Source organism: Danio rerio, chromosome 10 (genome assembly GCF_049306965.1).
Source record: "Danio rerio strain Tuebingen ecotype United States chromosome 10, GRCz12tu, whole genome shotgun sequence".
NCBI lineage: Eukaryota > Metazoa > Chordata > Actinopteri > Cypriniformes > Danionidae > Danio > Danio rerio.
The window spans coordinates 29,421,596-29,447,500 of record NC_133185.1 but is presented as its reverse complement, the minus strand read 5'-3'; the positions used below and the strand labels follow the sequence as shown (position 1 = coordinate 29,447,500).

The 25,905-nt window shown below is 34.8% G+C and overlaps 1 protein-coding gene across 11 annotated transcripts in view; it reads right to left on the bottom strand.

Annotated features, from left to right (window-relative positions):
- The window catches only part of slc7a1a (solute carrier family 7 member 1a), a 48,079-nt gene extending 24,912 nt beyond the window's left edge, over positions 1-23,167 (bottom strand). For 4 of the 11 annotated variants that reach the window (XR_012386304.1, XR_012386306.1, XM_021472274.3 and 1 more), the window contains exons 1-5: positions 23,079-23,167; positions 5,198-5,691; positions 3,531-3,689; positions 3,203-3,371; positions 1,664-1,797 (exon numbers count right to left, since the gene is read on the bottom strand). Coding sequence is in view for 8 of the 11 variants with exons in the window: in XM_021472274.3 (XP_021327949.1) it covers positions 1,664-1,797; positions 3,203-3,371; positions 3,531-3,689; positions 5,198-5,567 (832 nt within the window). In the remaining 3 variants the exon portion in view is untranslated. Of the gene's footprint in view, positions 1-1,663; positions 1,798-3,202; positions 3,401-3,530; positions 3,690-5,197; positions 5,692-9,057; positions 9,252-23,078 lie in introns of those variants that run through there. The other 7 variants (XM_073914705.1, XM_073914707.1, XM_021472275.3 and 4 more) reach the window with 4 other exon arrangements.
- Positions 23,168-25,905: the final 2,738 nt, after the last annotated feature.

Below are 25,905 nucleotides of genomic sequence, written 5' to 3'. Positions count from 1 at the left end.
AAATATGCAGATAACATAATAGCCTCACTGTTACAGCACTGATTAGTTCCTGCGCAATTTAACCTCATGTTTGTGCACATACATCATATATTTAAGAACATTTCAGGAGAAAACTGGGGGTTTCTAACGATTAGGTTTGAGATTAAAGAGCCAACAAAGGCATAGAGAAGGTGGATACTCCTGATTTTTTTCCCGGAGCTGTATAGTATCAAACTTATTCAGCAAAGCATATTTTTAATTATATATTCTTTAGAAACACAGATTATTAGCCACGATATGTAAATGAGCAAAATGTGTGTGTTTGTAATTGAGATAATTCATTAAAATAATACCAGAACAATTCACAGTTTGCCAAATAAAGCAGTGTGATTGACATTTTTAGTACATTAAAATAAATGGAAGTGACACCGTAAGCCGAGCACATTAAAATTCCAAATGTCAACACTTATGTTCAAAACCAGAGGCAAACCGTACGCAGGTTTACTGAAAATATCTATGCAAGATGGTTATAAACATTAAGCAAACTCAAAATAACCTTGACCAAAGCTACATGGATGGTGGACAAATATGCAGATAACATAATAGCCTTACTGTTGCAGTGCTTATTATAAGCCTTTATATATTTAAAACAGATCTTGCACAATCTGACCTCATGTTTGTGGACACGCGTCATATATTTCACCAGGTATCAACCCCTGATAGATATTTATTTCTTTTTAATATTCTATAAATTATTTTGCAATGCTATGTTTAATATATATATATATATATATATACTCACACAAACATGCAGAGGTTTTGCATAGCTAGCTGCGATAAATAATCTTCAGAAAAATAAACTGTAGTAAACAAATAATGCCACAAACCAGTGTGTTTGAAAACTGGTGGCTTTTGAAGATTAAATATAGTATTAAGATTCATCAAAAGTGTAAAAGCAGGTAAAAGCCATCAATGATTTACATTTTTCCACAGCTGTGGATGTTTGAGAAATGCATTAACTTTTGTGCAAATGTAAATAGTGTTGTGAGAAATGCACCAAAGTGACTGAGAAAAACTGTAATATAAGCAGTAGTACTGCCTCTATCAAGGCTGTAGATATTAGCACTACTACTATAGTAATTTATAGGAAATACTGCATTGTTTTTGAACCATACTATAGTGACATACTGAATTAATGTGTTGTGGGCGTTAATTCTATAGTTACTGTGGTAATACAACAACATTAAATAATAAAAAAAGAATTACCCAATCCTGCAATGTTTACTACAACTACATAAAGTTTATATAGTTGTAAAAACATTACAGTATTGATTATTTTTTTAAAAATTACTGTGTATTTTTTTACTATCTATAGCGTCCACCTTGGTGTTTTTTGGGAGGCATATTACAGACCGACCGACAGACAGAAAGACAGACAGACAGACAGACAGATCATACTGCCCTGTAGTGTTTATTTATATATAGAAATTGCAGTCAGATGTATGTGTATATACTCTCTTTACAAAAACGTAGGTTGAAGCAATGTTGCAGCATAGACTGTTACAGCACTTGTTTTGTAGAAACGCATCATGTATTTCAACTCTTTTAGAGAATTGTAGTATAAAACTGGTGCTTTCTGAAGATTAGATTTGAGATTTAAGAGTTCAGAAAGTTTTTAGGCTACCTGTAGTTGCGATGCAGTCGAAGCCAACGAAGGCGTAAAAGCAGGTCGCCGCTCCTGATAAAACCCCTGTGAAGCCGAAAGGCATGAAGCCACCTTGACCCAGCATCTCTTCTGATGGCAGCGGCTGCGTGGCACTGCTCAGAGTCATCAAGGGCAGTTATTTATTATTTTTTAATTTAAAGAGGAAATGTTTCATTTTTTCAACACTAGTTAAAGAAAAAAATGCACAACATTTGCATACACATGGAAGGTCATTAAGGTCAAGCATTATTGTAACACATTTTTTTCCTCATGATGTAACTTGTTTTCTTAGAACTTTTGAAAAACAAGTATTAATACTAGCATTTTTATTTATTAACTTTGCAATTAATTAACTCTCAACATCTTATCCAGGTCAAAAAGTGACTCAAATGATTGTCACACTCCATAAAAATTTTGGGCTACTGTAACGCAACACTGGGCCAAATATGCACTGTAAAAAATGTTGGGTTCCACACAATCAATTTGTGTTGGGAAAGCATGAAGGAATTAAGTTAACTTATTAGTTTTTACAAATTTAAGTGGATTGAACATAAAACAATTAGGCTGCCCGACCGCCCCACCACCCCAAAAAAAATGTCAAGAACTGTGTTGATTCAGCTCATATTAAATAAGTAGTTTGAACAAGCAGCAAATATATTTTTAAGCGTGGTTAAACATAACCGTTGGCTCAAAATGTGTAATATGAATTTTATTAACCTATTTTGCGTTTTTTTTTTTATTCCTCTATTTGACCCAACGATGGGTTACTACAGCCCTGCATTTTTACAGTGCAGAGTTAATACTTTTATTTAGCAAAATCCATCTAACCCTTTTTAGGGCACTCATTAAAAAAACTAATCAGAAAAAAACCCTGGCGTGTTACTGGGGGTTGTTATAAGACTTTGAACATTTTTGACTTAAAAAAATACTAAAATAAATATTGAAATATATATCAGTGAAGTTACAATAAATGTTTCTTCATCAAATAAAGGGTTAAACTGATCAAACATGGCAATAAAAACATTTATAATGCTACATGAGATTTAAATTTTTTTTTTAAATAAGTCCTGTTCTTAGAACTTATAATAAATAATCTTAAAATAAAAAGTAAAACAACTGTTTTCAACTTAAATCAACACTGATAATGATAAGAAATGCTTTTTGGTCACTAAATAAGTATATAATTATTTCTGAAGGATGATTTATACATTATCATTATAATCCAAGGAATAAATTATATTTTTAAATTAATTAAAATAGCATACATGCATTTAAACTATAATAAAATGTTCTTTTTCTTCTTCTTATAATTATTATTATTATTATACATTACTGTATGCTCAATTAAATAAATGTAATGCTTGCTACTGTTTGATTGATCAGTCTTGGTGGCCTTGAGATATTTTTATAAAAAACAAAAAAGTTTAAATGAAATGCTATATAATTTAATTGCAGTTGCACATCTGAAAGGATATTAACATAAATTTCCTAAATAATTTCATAAAGAACTTGACTCACTTAAGGGTGGAGTTGGTTGCATTGAGGATCTCATCGGGGTCCAGGTGCCAGTTCTTCAGAGTCCCTTTGACTAGTCCAGAGACGACCATGAACAGCAGCACCAGAATGTTGATGCAGGTGAACACTTTATTGACCATGGCTGATTCCTTCACCCCAAAGGCCAGCAGGCCTACAGCAAACAAAACGTAGATCAAAACACTACGGAGCAAAAGTCAACACAAACGCAAAATTGCTAAATATTGACATTCAAGGGCTTTAATTTTCAGAATGAATGGCAGTGTTTCGCAATCACTGTTTAACATGAACACTTCTTTGTGTGTTTATTTACCTGTGAGTGTGAGGATGATGAAAACAGAAAACATATCTGGATACTCCGCCAGGACGCCCGGCGCATTCATGGACATGTACTGGCGGCAGAAATGCTCAATATGTTTTCCAATCAACTCATCAAATGTGGCACTCCAAGCTCGGGCAACACTTGAGGTACCTCAGAAGAAATACAAGAGAAATGGAAAAATACTTTCATTATACATTACCTTTTTTTGAGCCAATTACAATTTTGTGCCAATTTATATGAAATAAATCATTCAATCAATCAATCAATCAATCAATCAATCAATCAATCCATCAATCCATCAATCAATCATTCAATCAATCAATCAATCAATCAATCAATCAATCAATCAGTCAGTCAGTCAGTCAATCAATCAATCAATCAATCAATCAATCAATCATCAGATTGTCAGTCTGTCTGTCTATTCTTTGTGTTTGCTCATAAAAGCAAAAGGTTCAAGAAACTGGCTGAAAAACAGAAAAGGTGGCTTGACATAAACTAAATAAACATAAAATAACTCTTTAAAAAAGAACAGACCACTTTAATGTTATTATTATGAGATATATGTATAATAAACTGTAAAAAACAATTGTGTTTTATTTTAGAAACTAAAGATAATGTATCTTCAAAATGTAAAATAAGAATATACTAATTTAACATTAATATGGTAATATCGGGTCTTGTCATTTGCCGATATTCATTAATATAATATACTGTGATAATAAAAATGCTTTACAATGCAGCAACTAATTATTAATCATTTAAGCTTTTAGAGTACCTTTTAACTATATTCAGACTGTCGCATTATGCTCTATTGTACCGCTGTATTTGTACATTTAAAAAGTGATTTACTTTTAAACGTACATAGCCCCCGTATATTTTCTTCCCCAATTTCTGTTTAATGGAGAGAAGATTTTTTCTACACATTTCTAAACATACTAGTTTTAATAACTCATTTCTAATAACTGATTAATTTATCTTTTCCATGATGACAGTAAATAAAATTTAACTAAATATTTTTAAGACAATTCTATTCAGCTTAAAGTGACATTTAAGTTATTGTAAATCGATGGTTTGTTCCGTAGACTATCAGAAAAAAGATTTAGCTTAAAGGGGCAAATTTTTGATGTTAAAATGTTTTTTAAAAAATGTAAAACTGCTTTTATTCTAGCCGAAATAAAACAAATAAGACTTTCTCCAGAAGAAAAAATATTATAAGACATACTGTGATAATTTCCTAGCTCTGTTAAACATCATTTGGGAAATATTTAAAAAATAAGAAAAAATTCAAAGAGGGGCTAACAATTCTGACCTCAATTACATATTTTCATGTTAATCTGACCTACAACACGTCACAAAATATGACATAGAAATTCATAAATTCCAAAATGTACTACTTTGGCAATGTAATTTGTTGAATCATATGTTTTTCCAGAACATTCATGTGCAATAAAGCAATATGCAAAACCATTACTTTGTTTTTTTCTGTACATGTTAAAGTAACTGATTTGTAATTTAGTTTAATGTTGTGTGATAAAAACTTTAACAATTATCACAACATCTACCACCATCATTGCCTGATTTGTTCTCAACAATGTAGTTAAAACATATTTCAGCTTATTTTAGTGGAAACCCAATAGCAATATTAAACATCTTCTCACCTATAACATATGAAAGAATCAGGTTCCAGCCAGTTATAAAGGCCCACAGCTCTCCTACAGTCACGTAGCTGTACAGGTACGCTGATCCTGTTTTGGGCACTCTGGCTCCAAACTCTGCATAACAGAGACCAGCGAGCACTGAAGCCAGAGCGGCGATGAGAAACGACAGCACAATGGCCGGTCCGGCGTTTTCTCGAGCCACAGCTCCGGCCAGGACATAAACCCCTGCTCCTAATGTACTGCCCACACCAAGAGCCACCAGGTCAAAAGTGTTCAGACATCGGGACAGTCGCGATTCCTCTGAGTTGCAGTTTACAACCTTTACTCTCAGCAGCTGTTTCCCGAAACGCAGAAGCTTTTTCAAAACCATTGCTGATCCGGTATGAAGACAGCTTCGTTGGTTGCTTCGTTTTATTAATTTGAAATGTCTCCTTAAATGAATCTGGTCCGTCTGCGAATGCTGATGATTCACAGTGTTCAGTTGTGTTGTTTATCTGTGGGGAGAATAAATACAGTTATTCATTTGAGGAAAGTTGTAGCGTGTATATTTTAGATGTTGTATAGTCTTTAGGGATGAACAATATTCACTACCTGACAAAAGTCTTATCGCCTATTCAAGTTTTAGGAACAACAAATAATAACTTGACTTCTAGTTGATCATTTGGTATCAGAAGCAGCTTATATAAAAGGCAAAGGCCTCAAGATTAGGCTTATTCTACCAAAATAAAATATGATCATGTCTTGATTTTTAATTATTTAATTAAGGTCTGACAGTAAGGTCTGACTTTGCTTAACAGAAATAATGTACAGTATAGAATATATAGTCGTGGTGCAGTTGAATAAAGAATTAATATTGTCTATGACTCCCATGAGCTTGGACGACTGCATCCATACATCTCTGCAATGACTCAAATAACTTATTAATAAAGTCATCTGAAATGGCAAAGAAAGCATTCTTGCAGGACTTCCAGAGTTCATCAAGATTCTTTGGATTCATCTTCAATACCTCCTCCAATGTTCATGTCTGGTGACTGGTCTGGCCAATCATGGAGCACCTTGACCTCCTTTGCTTTCAGGAACTTTAATGTAGAGACTGAAGTATTAAAAGGAGCACTATCCTGATGAAGAATTTGCCCTCTCCTGTGGTTTGTAATGTAATGAGCAGCACAAATGTCTTGATACCTCAGGCTGTTGATGTTGCCATCTACTCTGCAGATCTCTCACATGCCCTCAAACTGAATGTAACCCCAAACCATGATTTTTCCTTCACCAAACTTGACTGATTTCTTTGAGAATCTTTGTCCATGCGGGTTCCAATTGGTCTTCTGGAGTATTTGTGATGATTGGGATGCACCTTCTGTCACTTTTCCACATGATCAACTAGAAGTAAAGTTATTATTTGTTGCTCTTACAACTGGAATTGACAACAAGACTTATTTTACCCATGACAAGTGGGTAATGTAAGTATTGAACACCGCATGATTTCTCCTGTTAAAGGGCCACGACACCCCCCACTTTCGGTTAAAGTCTACTTCAGAATTTTTTCAAAAGATGCATGATTAATGGGCGTGGAGCTCCGCGAGCATCGAACAGGAGTGGGCGTAGCCAGCAGGGAAGAACGTGAGCGAACGAAGCTAGCTCTCTGCAGCGAGCACCACTTGCACAAAATGAGACAAACCGTGAGGAGACGCATGAGTTTATAGTTTACAAAGTTAAAATGTAAAGAAATGAACAGTGATTTTATGCCCTGCTACATTTGTTATTCGTAATTTCATATACACATAACCACAATTTATATCATTATAAAGATAAGTGTGTTCATGTAAACCCTATAAATGAGGACTTCTCCCTCAATCCCCGTATCCAGCAGACTCAGTGCAGCAGGTCTCCTGACCTGTCTATTTTAACTATTAGCCCTGCTGGTAATCTGGAGGATTTAGGCAAACACAGCAGCACAGTGATGTGTCTGAATGTGAACGAACTCCTGATAAAAGACAGCGTCTGCCATTCTCTAATTCTCGTGCTGCTCTCCCAACAAAAATGCTTGCAGCACACACACAGCTTTGCTGTATGATCGGCCCTGACAAGATCGCGGGGGAAAACAGGCAACAAACCCCGTGGATCATGGAAACAAATGCATATGAGCCTTCATGAACGGCTAAATACTGCCGTGGGTCCGTGATGTGTCTCACAGCTCGGGCTTGACTCTGGCAGGTCTGGCAGGTCTCATGAATAATTAAGCAGCCGGCTCTTCTCATAGGATAAGAAAACTCCGCTATGAATAATAATGAGAAACAGACGCGTCATCATTGCACTTGCAGTACTGCGCTACGTCGCCGATTTTGATCCCGCCCCAAAAATCATTTTAAACCCGGAAGCTGAAATTAGCTGACAAAAGCTCAAAATTATCCAGTTTTCCCTACAATTAAAGCTGACAGGTGCTAACATTGTCTTAACTGATGCTCAACACACACACATCTGTTAATATAAAAAAAAAAAAGTTCTCCAGGGTGTCCTGAACCTTTAAATAAATGTCTGAAGGAGCTGTTGACATAAAATTGACCCAGATTTTTTGTAAAACCCCAAACAATCCAAACATACAAATAAAAGTGTATCGATTGCCCATATAACCTATATTTAAATTCGCCACTGCTTATTTTACTCACTGCATTAGTAACCATATTTATTATATTCTATTGATACGGATATTGCTTAAAGTAAATTGTAGCTAAATAATTTTAGGTCGAACAAAAATAGCAAAACCTAACTAAATTTAAATTAATCAATAAAAAACAAGCCAAAAATGCAAATTAAAACAAACACAAAGAAAAAAAAGTAATAATATCAATATATGAAAATTATATAAATATTATTAAAACTAAAAGATCCAAATAAAATGTTTTGCTTACATTTTTGCTCAACTATAAGTACATGTATAATGTAGATGACATTTATTTAAAATTATTTAAAAATATAATGATTTAAAATATAAAAATTTAAAACATAAGTCCTATTTATTTGCACTAAATTTGTTTTACAGTTTTAGTTTGGCCATAATTCAGTGGTATATTTTATTTCAAACAACAGCAACATCATTAAGAATATGCCAGCTGTTGACATTTTTTAACAATTAAATCTTATTGACAAATTAAAGAGTGCAGCATGAGCATTTGTCAAAATATCTTCATTTTGTCATATATATATATATATATATATATATATATATATATATATATATATATATATATATATATATATATATATATATATATATATATATATATATATATATATTTATTTATTTATTTATTTATACACACACACACACACACACACACACACACACACACACACACACAAATGATTTTGAGAGTGCAAATGCCTTTATGGATTCTTATTATTATAATGTCCTAATGTCACAACATTTTGTCGGACACGGTTTATAGATTGTATTAAAGAACATTTTGTTTAAAATACATTTTCCCACAAAATTCATTTCCAGGGATGATCATAAATTCATTTGTGATTAATAAAGCTAACACTTCATTAACTGGCCATCTTCCAGATATTTTCCACCAGATATGGATGTTTTGAAGCAAGCCAAACATTCTGTCCCTTTTCTAAACTCCAAGACACAAACCAGCACATACTGTATTTTATAAAGAAAGATAACAGCTGCCAAGTGATTTAAGAGCCTAAAATATGTGTAGACACTGACACATATTCACTTAAACATCAAGCCAAGCACTAAAAAAGCCTCAGTATGTATTTAATGACACTGCAAGCAACACTGTATTCTGAACCGCAACTATGGATGAAAAGCACATTGTGATTCCTAACAGCCAAGAGTCAAAACATACTGTACTGAAAATGGGCGTCAGCTCTCCAGTCAATAAGTTCATACAGCTGCTCCGTCTCCAGTGGAAGTACTGCACACTTTCCCCAAGTGTTGAGCAACAAGGAGAGCAATCCATAAAATGTGACTGGTGGCAGAGCTGAAGAGGCCCACCGCAGGATAATCTATCATACTCACACACACTGACATGTGTTATGTAACCCAGAGCGAGCGCAACTTAATGGCAAAAATACATGCAATTGCAAAAGAACAACTGGGATCTGTGTTCGCAAGCTCTACGAGAACAGCCTGTTCTGAGGAGTTCATTTGATGAAAATTAATCTAAATGCTTGAAGCCACTTTCGTGGATTCCAGAAGGAAATATGGTGGTTTTCTCGCAAAATAAATAAAAAAAGATGCAACTAGGAAGTGCAGTAACCGACTATAAACTAGAACACAAGTTTAGACTTTTTTAATGGATTTTTTTTTGCAGGGTTTTAGAAGAGGACTCACAATATTTGGAATGTTTATATAGTATAAAAAATGTATTGTGTAGTAAAAAAATAAATAAGTTACAAAATAAAAGTAACAAAATAAAACAAAGGGTAAAACAAAAGCAAAACGAATCCAAAAAAACAAAAACAAAAATTAAATAAAAGAAAAATACATTCTCCCCTGAAAAAGTAAACAAATTTAATTAAAATGAAGCATAAACCAAAAACAAAACCTAATTAAAGCTAAAAAAAAATTGTAAACAAACAAAAAATAGTTCTACAATAAAAATGAAAGAAACCTGGATTCCTCAAAAGTTTTTTTGTCTCACTCTCCTATTAAAATAAACAAACAATAAAATAATAGCACAATATGGAGTCACAGAACCACTTGACCCAAAGGAGAGGGTGGTTGCCTCAACAAAGTGCATGGCAAACCATTGATTTCTCTCTCATTCTGTGGTCATTTGCCAAGCTAAAGCTAGTCCTGCAATATTTGACCGAATAACAGCCAGTTATGATATGCTAGATCTCCTAGTCCCCACTTTGAGCTGTACACAGGCAGACTTCGAGAGAGAGTGCAAAAGAGAGGTCATGTGTGAGGCTGAAAATGACACGGGCGTATCTAATAGCTCATAGTAACATGTGTTAGCTACATCTTCACAAATTTTTTGGAAGATTTGGTTAATCCCCTTGTGTTTGTAAGCGAAGCATACGTCAGCATCCCTGAGATCACACAGATGAATGAAGACTGGCAACTGTTACTGGGTTACAATGGTTACTACTACTAATGTTTGTGGAAAGCACATTGATTATAAACTGTGAACAAAACTTACTGGAACTACTTCTGAATAAAACTACTTCATGGCACACCCTCAAGCCAATCAGAATTCAGAATTTCAACAAATAATATGTATATTAAAAATTAGCTTTTGATAACAAATAGTATCAGATGAACTAGACTCTGTAACAAAAAGTTTCCTAAAATAGCAGCATGACTGTTGTTTTAGTACTTCTAATTACTTGCATCTTGAGAGGCTTCAGTTTCAATTTGTTCCTGAACACAGAGTATGATCTATAAATTCATCTACTGTGAATCGTGACCTACATTTCTTTCTTAGGAGCTTCATCTGAACAGATACAGAAGCAGCCGCTTCCAGTCATGCCACACTTAAATGGAAAGTTCTTCAGACGTGGAGGTGGCGACCTTTTCTTTCTCTGCTATCAGATTTCTTGGATCTTAGAAACTTGGAGGCAGGTTTGAAGCAGTTGAGCACTACTAAGTGTTGTCATGTAAATCACACAAGCGTGGCATAAGGGTTTAACTGGATCAAACTTGCTGCTGGAGCCTCAAACACAATCCTCTGAATACCGGAAATTCATTAAAATCAGATTAGCAGTTTGACCGAGTAAAGACAGCCAGAGTTCTTCACAAAGGTATTATGAAGGGTTTATAGCTATGCGCAAGACAGGATTAGGCAAAACTGTGTCTCACTTTTTTTTTTTGCTTGTAACAAGCACACAATTATTTTGAAATCAGGCTTTAACGAGACGAATGAGCATGGGTTGCTAAGTCTCAGACTGAAAAATTTAAGGTAAAGCCAGTACTGTATGCAAGGACATTGTGTAACAGTAAAAATATGTGAATAATTATATATAATCTGTACATATACATACATAGGCTGTGTCTGTAAGCTTTGGGAATGACTCTGGAGGTAGCATTTACATACAAAGGCACCTCATGAAACTGATTTCAGACAGAATAGCAATTTAATCATGTAATTAAAACAGAGAAGTTTGGTTTAATTTAATTCAATTCATGATTATTTCTATAGCACGTTTACAATGTAGATTGTGTCAAAGCAGCTTAGCATAGAAGTTCTAGTTAATTGAAACAGTTTCAGTCCAGTTTTCAGAGTTGGTTCCAGTTCAGTGTGGTTAAAATTTCATTGCTGAAACTCCAAACACTGAAGAGCAAATCCATTGATGCACAGCTCGATAAGTCCCAAACCAAGCAAGCCAGTAGCGACAGTGTTAAGAAACAAAATTTCACAAAACTTTGGTGAGAAAATAAATATTTGCTTACTATAATACAAACTTTTCACTAGAAATGCCATCAAACGTGGAAATTGTTGGTCAAAAATGTACATTTACACACAAAATGCAAACAAATGATGCTTCAAGACGCCATGTTTATTTTTTAAACAAACATTTTAAACAAGGTGTGTCCCAGTAAACTACTTTAATAGAGTACAACTAGGTCACACCCATATCATTATAAAACTTTGTGTTATTATACAACCTGTTAACTAGATATACCTTTAAACACATGCAGACATTATGTATTATGTATTCTAAGACAATATTATTTTGCTCTATTTAAAAAAAGCAATATCACATATACATACACTCACCGGCCACTTTATTAGGTACACCTGTCTAACTGCTCGTTAACGCAGATTTATAATCAGCCAATCACATGGCAGTAACTCAATGCATTTAGGCATGTTGACATGGTCAAGACGATCTGCTGTAGTCCAAACCGAGCATCAGAATGGGGAAGAAAGGTGATTTAAATGACTTTGAACGAGGCATGATTGTTGGTGCCAGACGGACTAATATGAGTATTTCAGAAACTGCTGATCTACTGGGATTTTCATGCACAGCCATCTTTAGGGTTTACAGCGGTAGTGGGCACAAATGCCTTGTTGATGCCAAAGGTCAGAGGAGAATGGCCAGACTGGTTTGAGCCGATAGAAAGGCAACAGTAACTCAAATAACTACTAGTGTAAACCGAGGTATGCAGAAGAGCATCTCTGAATGCACAACACATCCAACCTTTAGGCGGATGGGCTACAGCAGCAGGAGACCACACCGGGTACCACTCCTGTCAGATAAGGACATAAAACTGAGGCTACAATTCACACAGGCTCACCAAAATTTGACAATTGAGGATTAAGAAAATGTTGCCTGGTCTGATGAGTCTCCATCTCTGCTGCAACATTCGGATGGTAGGGTCAGAATTTGGTGTCAACAACATGAAAGCATGGATACATCCTGCTTTGTATCAATGGTTCAGACTGGTGATGATGGTGTAATGGTATTTTCTTGGCACACTTTGGGCCCATTAGTACCAATTGAGCAGCGTGTCAATGCCACAGCCTACTTAAGTAATGTTGCTGACTATGTCTGTACCTTTATGACCACAGTGTACCCATCTTCTGATGGCTACTTCCAGCAGGATAAAGCACCATGTCATAAAGCGTGAATCATCTCAGACTGGTTCCTAAACATGACAATTAGTTCACTGTTCTCAGATAGCCTCCACAGCCACAAGATCTCAATCCAAAAGAGCACCTTCTGTGATATGGTGGAACAGGATGTGGTGGAATCGCATCATGGATGTGCTGCCGACAAATCTGCAGCAACTGCGTAATGCTATTATGTCAATATGGTTAATAATATAAGTGAATAATTAGCATAATATATAATATATATATAATATATATAATATATATAATATATATAATTTTTATGTTTGCTATTTGCAAATGTCCAATTAAATGTTCACTTTCAGTCTGTTTACAAAAAGCACACTCATGCCCCAAATTCCAGCATGTTGGCAGAAAGCTTCCATAACACTGACAAAGCTGTCAGTCTTCTCACCACAAAGTATTTTTGCGATAAATTTAAAAAAAATATCTACAGATAAAGTCGATTTCTATCTTTAGTGTCAGTCCTGAGGTGAATCAAAGCAATCCAAGCACAAGCTGTTCCCGAGACTCTGCTGTCCAATTGGAGCTCATTCAGATATCCCAGCATTCCCTGACTGAGTTGGTGTGACATCAGACATGTTGAGAGCTGTGTCTCAATACCATGCTGCAAGAATTCTGAAAGACCACTAATGCCAGGAAAGTATTTTGGAAGAGATTTATATGGTTAAATGGGACTGCGGTTTCCGTGTGTTCTCAAATAAAGAGCAACATCGCAGTTATAAAACATTTATGCTACACATACTTCAATTGCCATAATGAAATTGAGGTGTTTATATGCAAACATCTCATAATAAAATATAATATCATTATATCAATATCATTATTTTATTCCAGAGTAAACCTTGGTGTTATCAGATATTCCCAAATACATTACACAGACCTTTCTAATCTGATGATGTCTGCTGAGGAGTTTCAGATCTCAACATCATCTCAAGGTGAGCTCAGATTTTACAAAACCACAAAGTCGTAATTGGAAAGTGAAACTACATTTGATCCAAGAACAACTAAATCTAGAGTACTGAGGTGCAAACTCTAAATTAGCTGTGCTTTTAGACATCAACTGCAGTCAATCAGATTTCCAGTCGCCCAGTTGTCAGTTTTATGAGTAAGAAGAATTTCATTTAATTAGCTTCATTGTTCCTATTTTATAAGTTTTTATGACTGTAAAAAATAAATCAATAACAGTTGCTCATAAAATGTTATTCGTGGGTGTTTTCTGTTATTAACAATTTTGAATGGCATATGGGACATTGATTTCTGCTTTGTTAACAACATATAAGTGTCTTATTGTCACATTTTTAATAGGTTGGAATATAACCCAATACTATTTTAGAGTACCACCCAGGGAACACCAAGTGCTTACTTTGTTTTTCAGGAATCCTAAGGGGTTCATTTTGTTCAGTTTTGCCATGTAAATTATGGTACAAAAACAGTGTAATGAGGTGCCAGTAAGTTTAATGTGAGAAAAGAGCACTTCCTTTTTCTTTTGGACAGCTTGTTGGTCAGTTAAGATATGTTAGCAGTTAAGACAGTAAAAGTGTGCACATGTACCAGCATAAAAAATCAATAAAAATATAGGATGTGTCAAAAGGCACCAAAACTAAAAGTATGTCAATGGATTTTGTTCACATAACTCCAAAACTTTTCAGTTTTTAGCCTTTTTTAGTGATCAAATCAATTACAAGTGAATGATAGTAGATAATGGTGTATATCTGGATGTCTGAAAATTAACACACTGTAAATGTTCATGTGGTCAAGTTCATTTAGACAGCAACAAAACACTAAACTAAATAAACGTCCAGCATAGATATGTTTTTAACACAAAATTTTTAGGCAGGTACTCTCTCTGTGCTTTCACACTAGCACTTTTGGCCTGCACCTGGGTTCGTTTGATGTCAGAGTACAGTGTGTTTATCTAGTGTGAACGCTATCTTCTAAACTCGGGTGTGCACCCGTAAACCATACCTGAGTTCACCTGAAAGAGGTGGTCTGAGGTTCTGTTTGTGCGAACTCTGGTACGGTTCACTCCTGATATGAATGCAATCGTACCAAATAATGGAAGTGAACTGCCAACTGTACAACATACTATCATTTTCATAATGTTCGTTTGTGTCGGTATATCACCTACCTTGGCGACAAGCGGGACTGACCCAGTGCAAGCAGTGATAATGTCTGCTTGTCTCCACCAAAAAACGACTTCTGCAGACATCGCTTGATGTTCTAAACGTTTTTAATATTTTTTTTCGGCAGATAGACACAAGTGCCTCTCTGTATTTAGGTTTTGGTAACAAAACCAAAAGATTCAGTAAAAGAAGAATGACCGTGATATGCGATCTCCATTTTGGTGCTTTCATGGCTGTCACTTAGCAACAGCTGTACACAAACAATAGCTTAATGATGCAAGCATACCAGGGTTCAGAAGGAAACAAGACGGTGTGAACACAAACCAGCCGAGGGAGTTTTGGGGTTTAGACCAGGCAAACGGACCAAGTGTGAAAGCACCCTCTGTCTACTGACCTAAAGTGTAGGCCTGTCGCGATAAGGAATTTTTGTTGTGCGATATACTGTCACAGAAATTGTTGCGAAAAGCATATAAATGTATATAAATGTATATATTTATAATAACTTTATAATGTATATAAAGTAACAACAACACAACATAGACTTATCATAAATAAGTTATTTACTAATCATTAAACTCTACTGTGCTCTTGTTTCCAATGTTACCAGCAGTCGGTTTGAACAAATTAGCGAATTAGCGATATAGCTAATTAGATATAAATATGTGTATAGACCCACATTACATTACATTCATACAGCAACTTTTGCGATTAGCGAATCACAACATTTTAAATCATGATTGTGATTTGATTTCGACTAATCGTCCTAATGTGAAAATACACGAGCGCCACACATGGACACAAGAGCCCCCAGGTGGTTATAGGATACTAATCTGGCCAAAATTGTAAGGCATCTTGTCTGATCATTGATAATATATTAAAGGTTAAAACAGGGCACACCTGTGACACTCATTTAAGAGTCGAATTTGAGTGATTGTCTGCAAACACTGATTGATATACTGTGCAGGAAATCGCACAGACATCACATATAAATAAATCCCCATATCTTCATCTCACAGCAGGGTAATGTAAGGTTAGTAGTGTTACCGTTTGACATTCCGGATCAGTCAAGATGAGTGAGGGACACACATACAATTTATATGGCTAAATTAAGCAGGTGGGAAGAGCAGGGGTGTGATGCCCTACCACCAATCAGTGGGCGACTTTCTGTTATGGTGCTTAACGTGCAGCATGTCAACTTTTAGCCTCGTGTCTTTAATTTGACTTCTAGAACGACACCTACAGTGTTGGCCAAAATGATAAGAACACTCGACAGATCTGAATGCATTGACCTTTTTTGCCGTAAAAACAATTTAATTTTATAACATTAATGAAACATGCAGATATGAGCACAACAAATATCAGGCAAAGTGAGTCCTAATGCATTATACACTTTTAATTGTCATATTTGTATGCCCTCCTTTTATTGCAATAACATTAGCACATCTCTCTGGTATATTGTCAATATATTCCTGAGAACGTCTTAACACTAATGTTTTCCCATGACTTTTGCAACTAAAGCCAAAAGACTTCCCTTTGAATTCTGTATAGGAATATGATTGTGTGACATTGACAATGAAATTGGCCTAAATCTCCTTTTGATGCATCTAATCTGTGGTTTATAAAGCACAATGAAGACTTTGTAGAGGTCACTCATTAAATGACTTTATAGATTAATCATTTATTCAAGGCCAATACAACCAAACAGCAAAAATGTTTAATATAAGTCAAGTGCTCAAATTTTTTTGGCCACCGCAGAACATTAATTCAATAAAACCATTATGAAATGTTATGCAAGTCAAACCATTCACTAGCATCAATAAGGGCTTAAATGCTGATGCCACAAACGTTTAGTGTATTATAACAACCACAACACTAGAACCTCTCAACTAGAAACTTCTATATGGGAAAGAGGGTCAAGGACACAGCGTCCATCCAGAACGATAACAGACACGTTATGTTGACGTGTTTTTGCCAATATCTTTCCAATCATATGAGCGTGTTTGAAGCGGGCATAATGCACCTGACACCATCCGACTACCCTTAGCCTAGAAACTTGTGACTCTTATTTTATCTCACAAGCATTCTTCAGTTTAGCAGGAATGTCAAAAATTAATGTAGGGCTCAGGAAACCTAACAGCCTGACAAAACTCTTTCTGTCTGGCCTCTTTACTTCAATTTCACGAAACGGTCAACAGGAACACAAATAAAGGCTCAGTCTGGACCAAGCTTGTCAAGGTATCACAAGACTATTTCACTTAAATACCTCAGTGTTATAAGAAAACAAACGTTTAATATGAACACACACGCATGCTTTCTGGAACCATGTTAAGTCTTAAGATTGAGGTGTTTATACTGCCAACATGAAGTGGTGTCACTCAGGGGTTTAAAATAATTAAATCAGTGTGTCTTCCTCCAGATAAAGACCCATGACCCTCATGAGGCAGGAGGGTAGCCAGAGTTTCAGCTTTCTGCCATTGGGAAATGAGCCAGTTTTCCACCTGTGACACTGCAGTGACCTTCCCACTAACTTTAACCACTTTCTATGGATTGACACCACTTACGCTAAAGAAACGTGTAAATTACAGAGGATAGACAGCGGTTACTTAAAGGGATCATTATGCTGTGTCAGATATTATTTTCATTTAGTGTGTAATGCAGATATCTAAGAAAGTAAAATGTTTGAAAGATCAAGGTGCAGAGTTATTACCTCCTTAAAGAAAGAACCCATTTTGAACTTCCTGAAACAAGTGGTTACTATTTCCAGTTTTACTTCCTGCACAAACCTGTGTGGTTTGTAATAAATTTCGCATGAATGAACAGCATCTACTTTGACCCTTAAACTGTAGTTGTAACTGAACTGCAAGAGTTTGATTTGTGTTGTTCATTTGTAAAAAAAAGAGGCAATTTTCTGTGCTGCAAAAGCAAATCCACTTTGCATGCACTTGTAAAGAATGAGAGCTCAGCCTCAGGCTTCAAGGTACATATTATTACCTACAACTTTCTAGGAACTATACTCAATGAATATTCAAAGACTACAGGAAACACAAGACGTATCAGTCGTACGGTTTTGATTGGGGACAAAATGTTATGGTCAATATTGACGCCCTAGGGAGGGAGGTCTCACCTTCTAGTAAAGGAGCCATATCACTATAGACTACTCTTCACTATATGATTCTTCAGCGAAAAGTCTCGGTCCAGACTTGTGTTTAATTTTTTTTACGTCAGATTCTGTAGATTATCTTTATAAACCCTCTGGGGTAATTTGAATATGGGGCCATCTGACCGATCAGAGCAGAATAGTTATAAAAAAGGGATTGGATCCTTGAATAAACTATGTCAGTGTGTACTATGAGAAAAAATGAGAAGTGTTTTTGGACTTTCCAATGATGTACACATGCAATATTCCAAAACAAAAAGAGGAACATTTAAAATAGTGTATAAAGGGCTTAAATTGCAATGGCCACAGCTATATCACCCTACAGCCCAAGACCAGTTACTCAATGAAGCTAAGCAGGGCCGAGCCTGGTCAATATCTCGATTGGATCCCACATGGGAAAACTAGGTCGCTGTTGGAAGTAGTGTTAGTGTGGCCAGCAGGGGCGCTGAACCTGTGGTCTGTGTGAGTCCTAATGCCCCAGTATAGTAAAGGAGACCCTTTATTGTCAGTGAGCGTTGTCTTTCAGTCTTTGAGACTTTAAACCAAGGTCCTGATTCTATGTGGTAATTATATATCCCATAGTAATTCTTGTTAAGAGTAGGGGTGTAACCCTAATGTCCTGGCCAAATTTCCTCTATCAGCCCTTACCAATCATGGCCTCCCAATCTTCGCCATCCACTGAATTGGCTCTATCACTGTCTCTCCACTCCTCCTAAAACTGGTGTGTGTGTAAGCACACTGGTGGAATTGTCCTGTGGCTGTCATCACACCATCCAATAGGATGCTGCACACTGGTGATGGAGTAGACAGACTCTCCCTCATGACTGTGAAGCACTTTCGGTATATGGCCATACACAATAAATGCGCTATATAAATACACACATTACATTACATGCATAAAAAATAAAATGAAATAAATGCAAATTTTTGTCAACATTTTTCCTAATATGTTATACACCATAAACTGAGAAATGACTGATTTCATAAAGAATAGCAGTAACACTTTACAATAACAGTACATGAATAATGATGTATTAATATTTAAACTAAACATTACTTTATTATGAATTAATGATGAGTTAAGGTATGCACTAATCATGAATTAACTTTAACTACTACAACATGATTCACATGAGTTCATGTGTGAATGATGGCTACCTTAATTACTTGTTAGTACATGATTGTTTGTTAATTAATGTATCAATTACCACATTAGTTTATGCTAAATTTAACCATGATGAACTCATGATATGTTAATCTATAATTATGTTGTGACTTTACTTGGAGGGGCACATCATCATTAACCCATTCTTAACTACTCATGAACTCCTTATGCACGTCCAACTAGTGAGTTTACACTGAACAACAATAGAAAAGTGTTCTGTCAACATCAACATGAACAGGAGTTCATGAGTAGTTAAGGATGAGTTAAAAGTGATGTACCCCTCTAAATTAAGTCATGATAAAACTATACATTAACAACTCATGAGTTCATGTTGGTTACTTTTAGCTTAAACTTAAATGTTAATTAATTGACAACATGTACTAACAAGTAATTAAGGTAGTCATTATTTACGCATGAACTTATGTGACTCATGTTGTAGTTAAAGTTAATTCATGATTAGTGCATACCTTAACTCATCATTAATTCATAATAAAGAAATATTTAGTTTAGATATTAATACATCATTATTTATGTACTGTTATGGTAAAGTGTTACCAGAATAACTACATTTAAAATGATAAATACTTTAATGTAACTAAAAATATGTTTTTCATTAAATTGCTTAATTTTCCCAAGTTCAAAAAACTAAATATCATATTAATTAAAAAGACATATTATTTACATGCTGTCCCCATATTACGTTGCTTTGATCCTATTGTAATGTGAATATTGTGATGTATGTTTTACAAACAATACTAGGTTGCAATTTAATGACTATGGTACTAATTTTAAATGTTTGAGGCCTTGCAAAAAGTAGCTACTGTGATAACACTTAAAAAACAAAATTGAATATATGCCAATGCCTGTCAGCAAAAGCTAAAATAATTAAGAAATGAGGAATGTTATCTGATCTTGGTCCCTCCACAGCACTAATTGAATCATCTAAACATCTTAATACAGTTTTTGCAATATTAAAACATTCTTTTAGTGTATTTGACTGCAGTATTTTTGCATTGGCAAGTGAGATATATGATATAATTAGCCATATTTCGGCATTTAAGATCCAACTAGTATTAACAGAATGCTTTTTACCTAGATTAGCTTAACATCAACATTCACATGTCTATAACCATTTTTAACACATTAAACTGGACAAGCTGAACTAATTAGGAAATAAGGAACGTTATCTGCTCTTGTTCCCTCCCCAGCATTAACTGAATCATCTAAACATCTTATTGCAGTTTTTTCAATATTAAAACATTCCTTCAGTGTATGTAACTGCAGTATTATTGCTTTGGCAAGTCAGATGTATAATTCAACTGTGATCAAATAAATGCTTTTCACCGAGATACAGTACATTAGCTTAACATCAACATTTACACGTTTCTATTCATTTTAATGCATTAAAATGTTTATAATGAATTTAGTCACTCATACCTCCTGACAGACACCATAATTGATTCATAAAAAGCAAATCACTTGCATTTATTTTTAATTACAGGGGAATGTTCAACCTTTCTGACAGCAGCTTAGGTTGTAAACCATGCAGCCCCCACTAAATGACAAGTCAGGGCTTGTTTTTAGCATGTTAAACTTGGGGTATCAGGTAACATGCATGTGACCCAATTATGAGAAATGAACCACTTGGGCTTAGTTTACATAACACAGACCTGCAGGATAAGAACTCAAGTCATGAGATGTAAATAATGAAAACGCATCTACTTCCTATTATAGATGGCTCATGGTTTCTTATTATGAAACTCTAAAATACAGAAATTGCTTTGAAATGGTTTGTGAGGACAAAACAAATAGGATTTTATGGTGAACTTCGCAAAAAAAGAAGCTGATGAAAATATTTGTAGGGCTATGATATTATTGTAAAGTCTTGTTTGGGATTTATTGACAGATACACACACACACCCACATGCATGAATATTTTAGTGTAGTATCTAATTATAGCATCACAAAGCGAATAATTAAACAGTCAAAGACTGCCCTGCATGATGTCCTTGACTTTGATCTAAGTAACATGGCAACATTTAAAGCAGATTCAATTAAAAATCATAAAACATTTCATGATGAACAGTTCCTCTGACCTACAAGAAGCCTATCGGAGGATTTGCTAAAACAATCTGGAGCATTAAAAGACTCCATTGTAGAAAACATCTGGTTTGAAGAAGGGGCATTTCATATAGAGATCCAGCTGTAGTAAGTAAAGACCACCACTGGGGTCCTTCAGGAGAACTTCTGCTAGTTGTTGACATATAAATACAGCTAACAGTATGGCATATGTTAGTCAGTGTTGATGGAACAAGATTTTCCAGTTTTGCAATGGAAAGCGTTGTTTATAAATTATTTAACAATTTAAAAAAATTATATTTTAAGCAGCGTAAAATCTTAGAGCCATTTAATCCTTATGTGAAAGAAAAAGAAAAGTTGGTGATCCTACAGAAATCATACAACGTCACCTTGTAGTTAAATCACAGAGAGGCACAAAATCACTTTCCAGAATGATCTTACATATGTGAAAGGCTAAATCCCTTATGATTTTAAAGGATAGTTCACCCAAAAATAAAAGTAAATTCACTATTTACTCACCCTCAAGTGGTTCCAACTATTTATGTTTCTGTTTTTTGCTGAACCTAAATGAAGGTATTTTGAAGAAAGTTAGAAACTGGCAACCATTGACTTATTCCTTGTCATTGGTTTCTGGTTTCCAGCTTCTTTAGAATATATTATTTTCAACAGAATAAAACTCAAGTGTGTGACATCAGAAAAGTGAGAAAATGATGACTGATTTTTGTTTTGGATGAACTATTACTATTTAAAACTCATCTTTAGTGAACACTTCACGAAATAGTATCTAAAATGTTGCATTGTTACTATATTATTTCACATTTAATAATGAAATACTTATTGCAGTCCAAATTTGAAAATCGCTTTTGATAACGAACCTGCCAAATGAAAATATGTAAATGCAGATGTAAATAGAATGGCGGTCTGCTTTTAAAGTATCCTTCTGACAGTAATATCTTTAGACAAGCTACTGCAACTCTTATGGCATGAAGTGACCTGCAGCTCTCTTTAAGATCAGTTTACTCTTACTAGAAGAAGAGCCTTCAGGTCACTTATAAATAGAAAAGATACAGCTACAGAACATTTAACAGCGTTTCATTATATAAAAAAAAACATATATGAAATTATTTAAAAAGTACAATATTTAGATTATAGTTGCCCTATAGCCTATAGTTTACTTCAACATACTTTTTAAAATTGTTATATTGTAATATTTTATTTTAGGTAATGTGCATCTAAAACATTGCAAAAACTTTTGTTTACTTTTATTTTGTGTATTAGGCATTTAACCTATTGCAGTTTACAGCTGTCTGTTACTGTTAATGGTTCCTAACTAAATGAAGATGAGACCATTAAAAATGTCAAAATGTATCATGTAGGCACTCTACGCGACGCGGTAATAACAAAACTGAAGGTAAACGTTTGCATCAAACCTTGAGTTTCAGGAACGACGCTATTACTAAACCTCGAAACATTTTTAAATGTCCGCATCAACCCCACTTTCCCCTGCAGGACAGACCGCATAATAAGCGGGAGACCCCGTGTCCCTGACCCACGTTTTCCTGCCGCGCCTGATAACGGAACTTCGCGGTGAAGTAAAGCACCATGTGCTGCTGGTCCGCGAGAACCAAACACTGACTGACTGACTTACAACTAACTTATAACAGGACAACAATAACCAGCAAATCCTCCAGAACTGATGGAAAACACGCTTCAAGTAAGAGGGAACAGCTGTAACAGATGTTTGTCGTCTTCTTACCTTATCGCGGGGCTCAGAGGGATACTCGCCGTGTTGCAGGAAAACTTTTCTTCAGCTTGGTTTCTCCAGCTGAGCTGCGATGTTTCTGCGGGTTGACAGGTGGTGTGAATGTGTGTGTGTGTGTGTGTGTGTGTTTGTTTGGGGGGGGGGGGGGGGTCATTTGTGATGTAGACAGCCTACAGTGCATGGGTCGAGTTTCACAGTTTTGTAAAGGCTCCTCCCGAACTTTTACTATTCGATGACGAGAAACAAGCGCTGAAACAGTCAAATCTTATAGTGAGGAATTTAGACAAAAATTATTTTTATTCTTCAGAGCAAGTCAACAACAAATCAAACTTTTTTTATATACAAAATACACCCACTAAAATGTCATTAAGCGAAACAAGAGTTCATAAAAATCTTGTCAAGCATCTACACAAGAATCAAATGACAACTCCTTTTGAGAATCATTGCATGTCTTCATTTTAGTTCGAGACAATTTAAACCATCAGATTTTACTCATTTACCTCTAAAGGACACATTTTGTTGCCAAGATTTAACATTTTGTATTTTATAGCTAGTTATGACTGAAAGTGTGGTGAATCATTTGGACAGTTTTTTTTTTAACAAAATCAACTAATTTCAATTCATGAAACTTAACTTGTGGATTCAAAAATTCAACAAATAGTTTTAAACTAATTTCTTTTAAGTTGTGGATATATTTCACTATAATATTAAACTTTTTTAAAACAAAATTTAAAAACATTTTTTATTAATTAGCCTACTATAATTAATTAGTAGTTGGAGAAAAATGAAGTTCAAACGGGATATATTGGCCTCCAAATGATATTTAGGAGAATCATTGCCGCATATTGAAGTCAAGTGTCGTTCCAAACAAAAAAGCTCAAAACTGGACAGTGGCCACTATAAAGGGTACAACTGATGGACACTTCGGGCCTTTATTATCCCTTGCCCAGGCTAGTTGTTTGGTATCAAAAATTAAGGGCTCATCCCTATGACCTATAGCCTTCGAAGCCGTCACTCCATAGGGAAAACCCTTCACAGAAATTTGGGCACATGGTTAAAAACAAATCCTTTTGAGGTAAAAAGTTGGAGATTGGCAGCAGAAGTGTGCCAAAATGCTCTTTAATGGCTTTTATGGGCTGCAATAAACTTCCAGTTCAAAACAACGGGAGTCTCCACACTGACTGTCCCCTAAAATAATGAACAACCACTGCAGGGAATTGACAATTACATATTCATAAAAACAACAACAAACTGTAGGCTGTGCTTTCTAGATTAAATTTAAACTAATGCTTGAATAGAATCAAATTGTGTACAACTTTCGGCTTCAGGCTGAACCACCACTAGAAAGACACCTGAGGGAAATGTTGACAAAACTACAAGCTGTTTTATATGCAAACTCTTGAATACATGTAAAACAATCACACTATCTTGCCTTCCATATACACTATATATACACACGAGCCTGTTACAGAAGAACTGGAAATCTGTTTTCATACTTAAAATACAAAAAATAAAAACAAAAATCAAAAAGTTAATATGACTTGTGATCTAAATACAGTAAAAACATTCATGTGAAATATAAGAATTTATTTTATTTGGTTCAAATTAGATATAGTAAAAAAAAAAATAGTAATAAAATATAACTAAATTGTATAATTGTTCTGACTATTAAAACTGTCAGGTTCATGTTTAATAATCGTATTATTTTCTTTTCATCTTACACTATTAAAAGGTTAGGTTAAGTATCACAGTTTCCACAAAATGTTTTTAATATTAATAGTATTAAGTTTCTTGAGCATAAAAAAGCATATTAGAACATATGACACTGAGGACTGGAGTAATGATGCCAAATAATGACATCGCAAAAAATTAATGACATTTTAAATCTTTAGTATTTTTGATCAAATAAGTATTACCTCTGACTCTGAGAGCAAAAAATATTAATAAAACCCCTGACTTAAAGTTTAAGTTACAAAAAAGCTACAAAAAGGGGGCGACAACTATCATATATTTATACCATGAGACTCTTGAAAGCTTCATTCTAATTGGCTGATGAACAGTGTGCAATTATTTTCAGTTTATTATCAATTATCTTGGCCTGTATGCATTACACAGGTGATCAGCTGAGGACAAAAAAAAGAAGAGACGAGATATTTATGTGTGCTTTTTTAAATAACAAATGCAAAAATAATAATATTCTTTATATAAATATTTGTTATAGGCCACACAATTAAGTTTCATTTTTAGTTTTTGCTTTATCAGTTATAGTGTTTAGCAGTTTAATAATGAGCCAAGTAATATTTAATAGGTTTATACTTTGTACCTCAATGTCGGGACAGATCCAAACACCGCCGCTAGATGGCGCCATCAACTCTGTTAGTTGTGTCTAAAGAATATAACTTTCCCTGTAATTTGCTCGACTCTTTATTCAACATGATAAATAAACTACTAGTCTTTCAACAATTCAAACTGTAAAAATTTTAAGTCCAGTTGAATCGAGTAGCCTAATATACTTTGACATTCATCCCTGAAAAAAATAACATACATCGCTAATAAGAGTTTATTACTTTCACTTTCCTTCGGCTTAGTCTCTGCTTTGTCTTTTTATAGTCTTCATAAATTTGTAATATCATCTAAACAGGTATTACATTTGAGGTGCTGGGCTGCAGCACTGAATTAATAAAGACAGATGACTTGCAGAGAAAAATTGTCAAATGTGCGTCCTGCAGCTGTATTTATAATGTACATGAGCGCACGTGGATGTTACATGTAATTTTGAGCACGAAAAAAACTGCACAGCCGCACGCATTTAAATCGATTT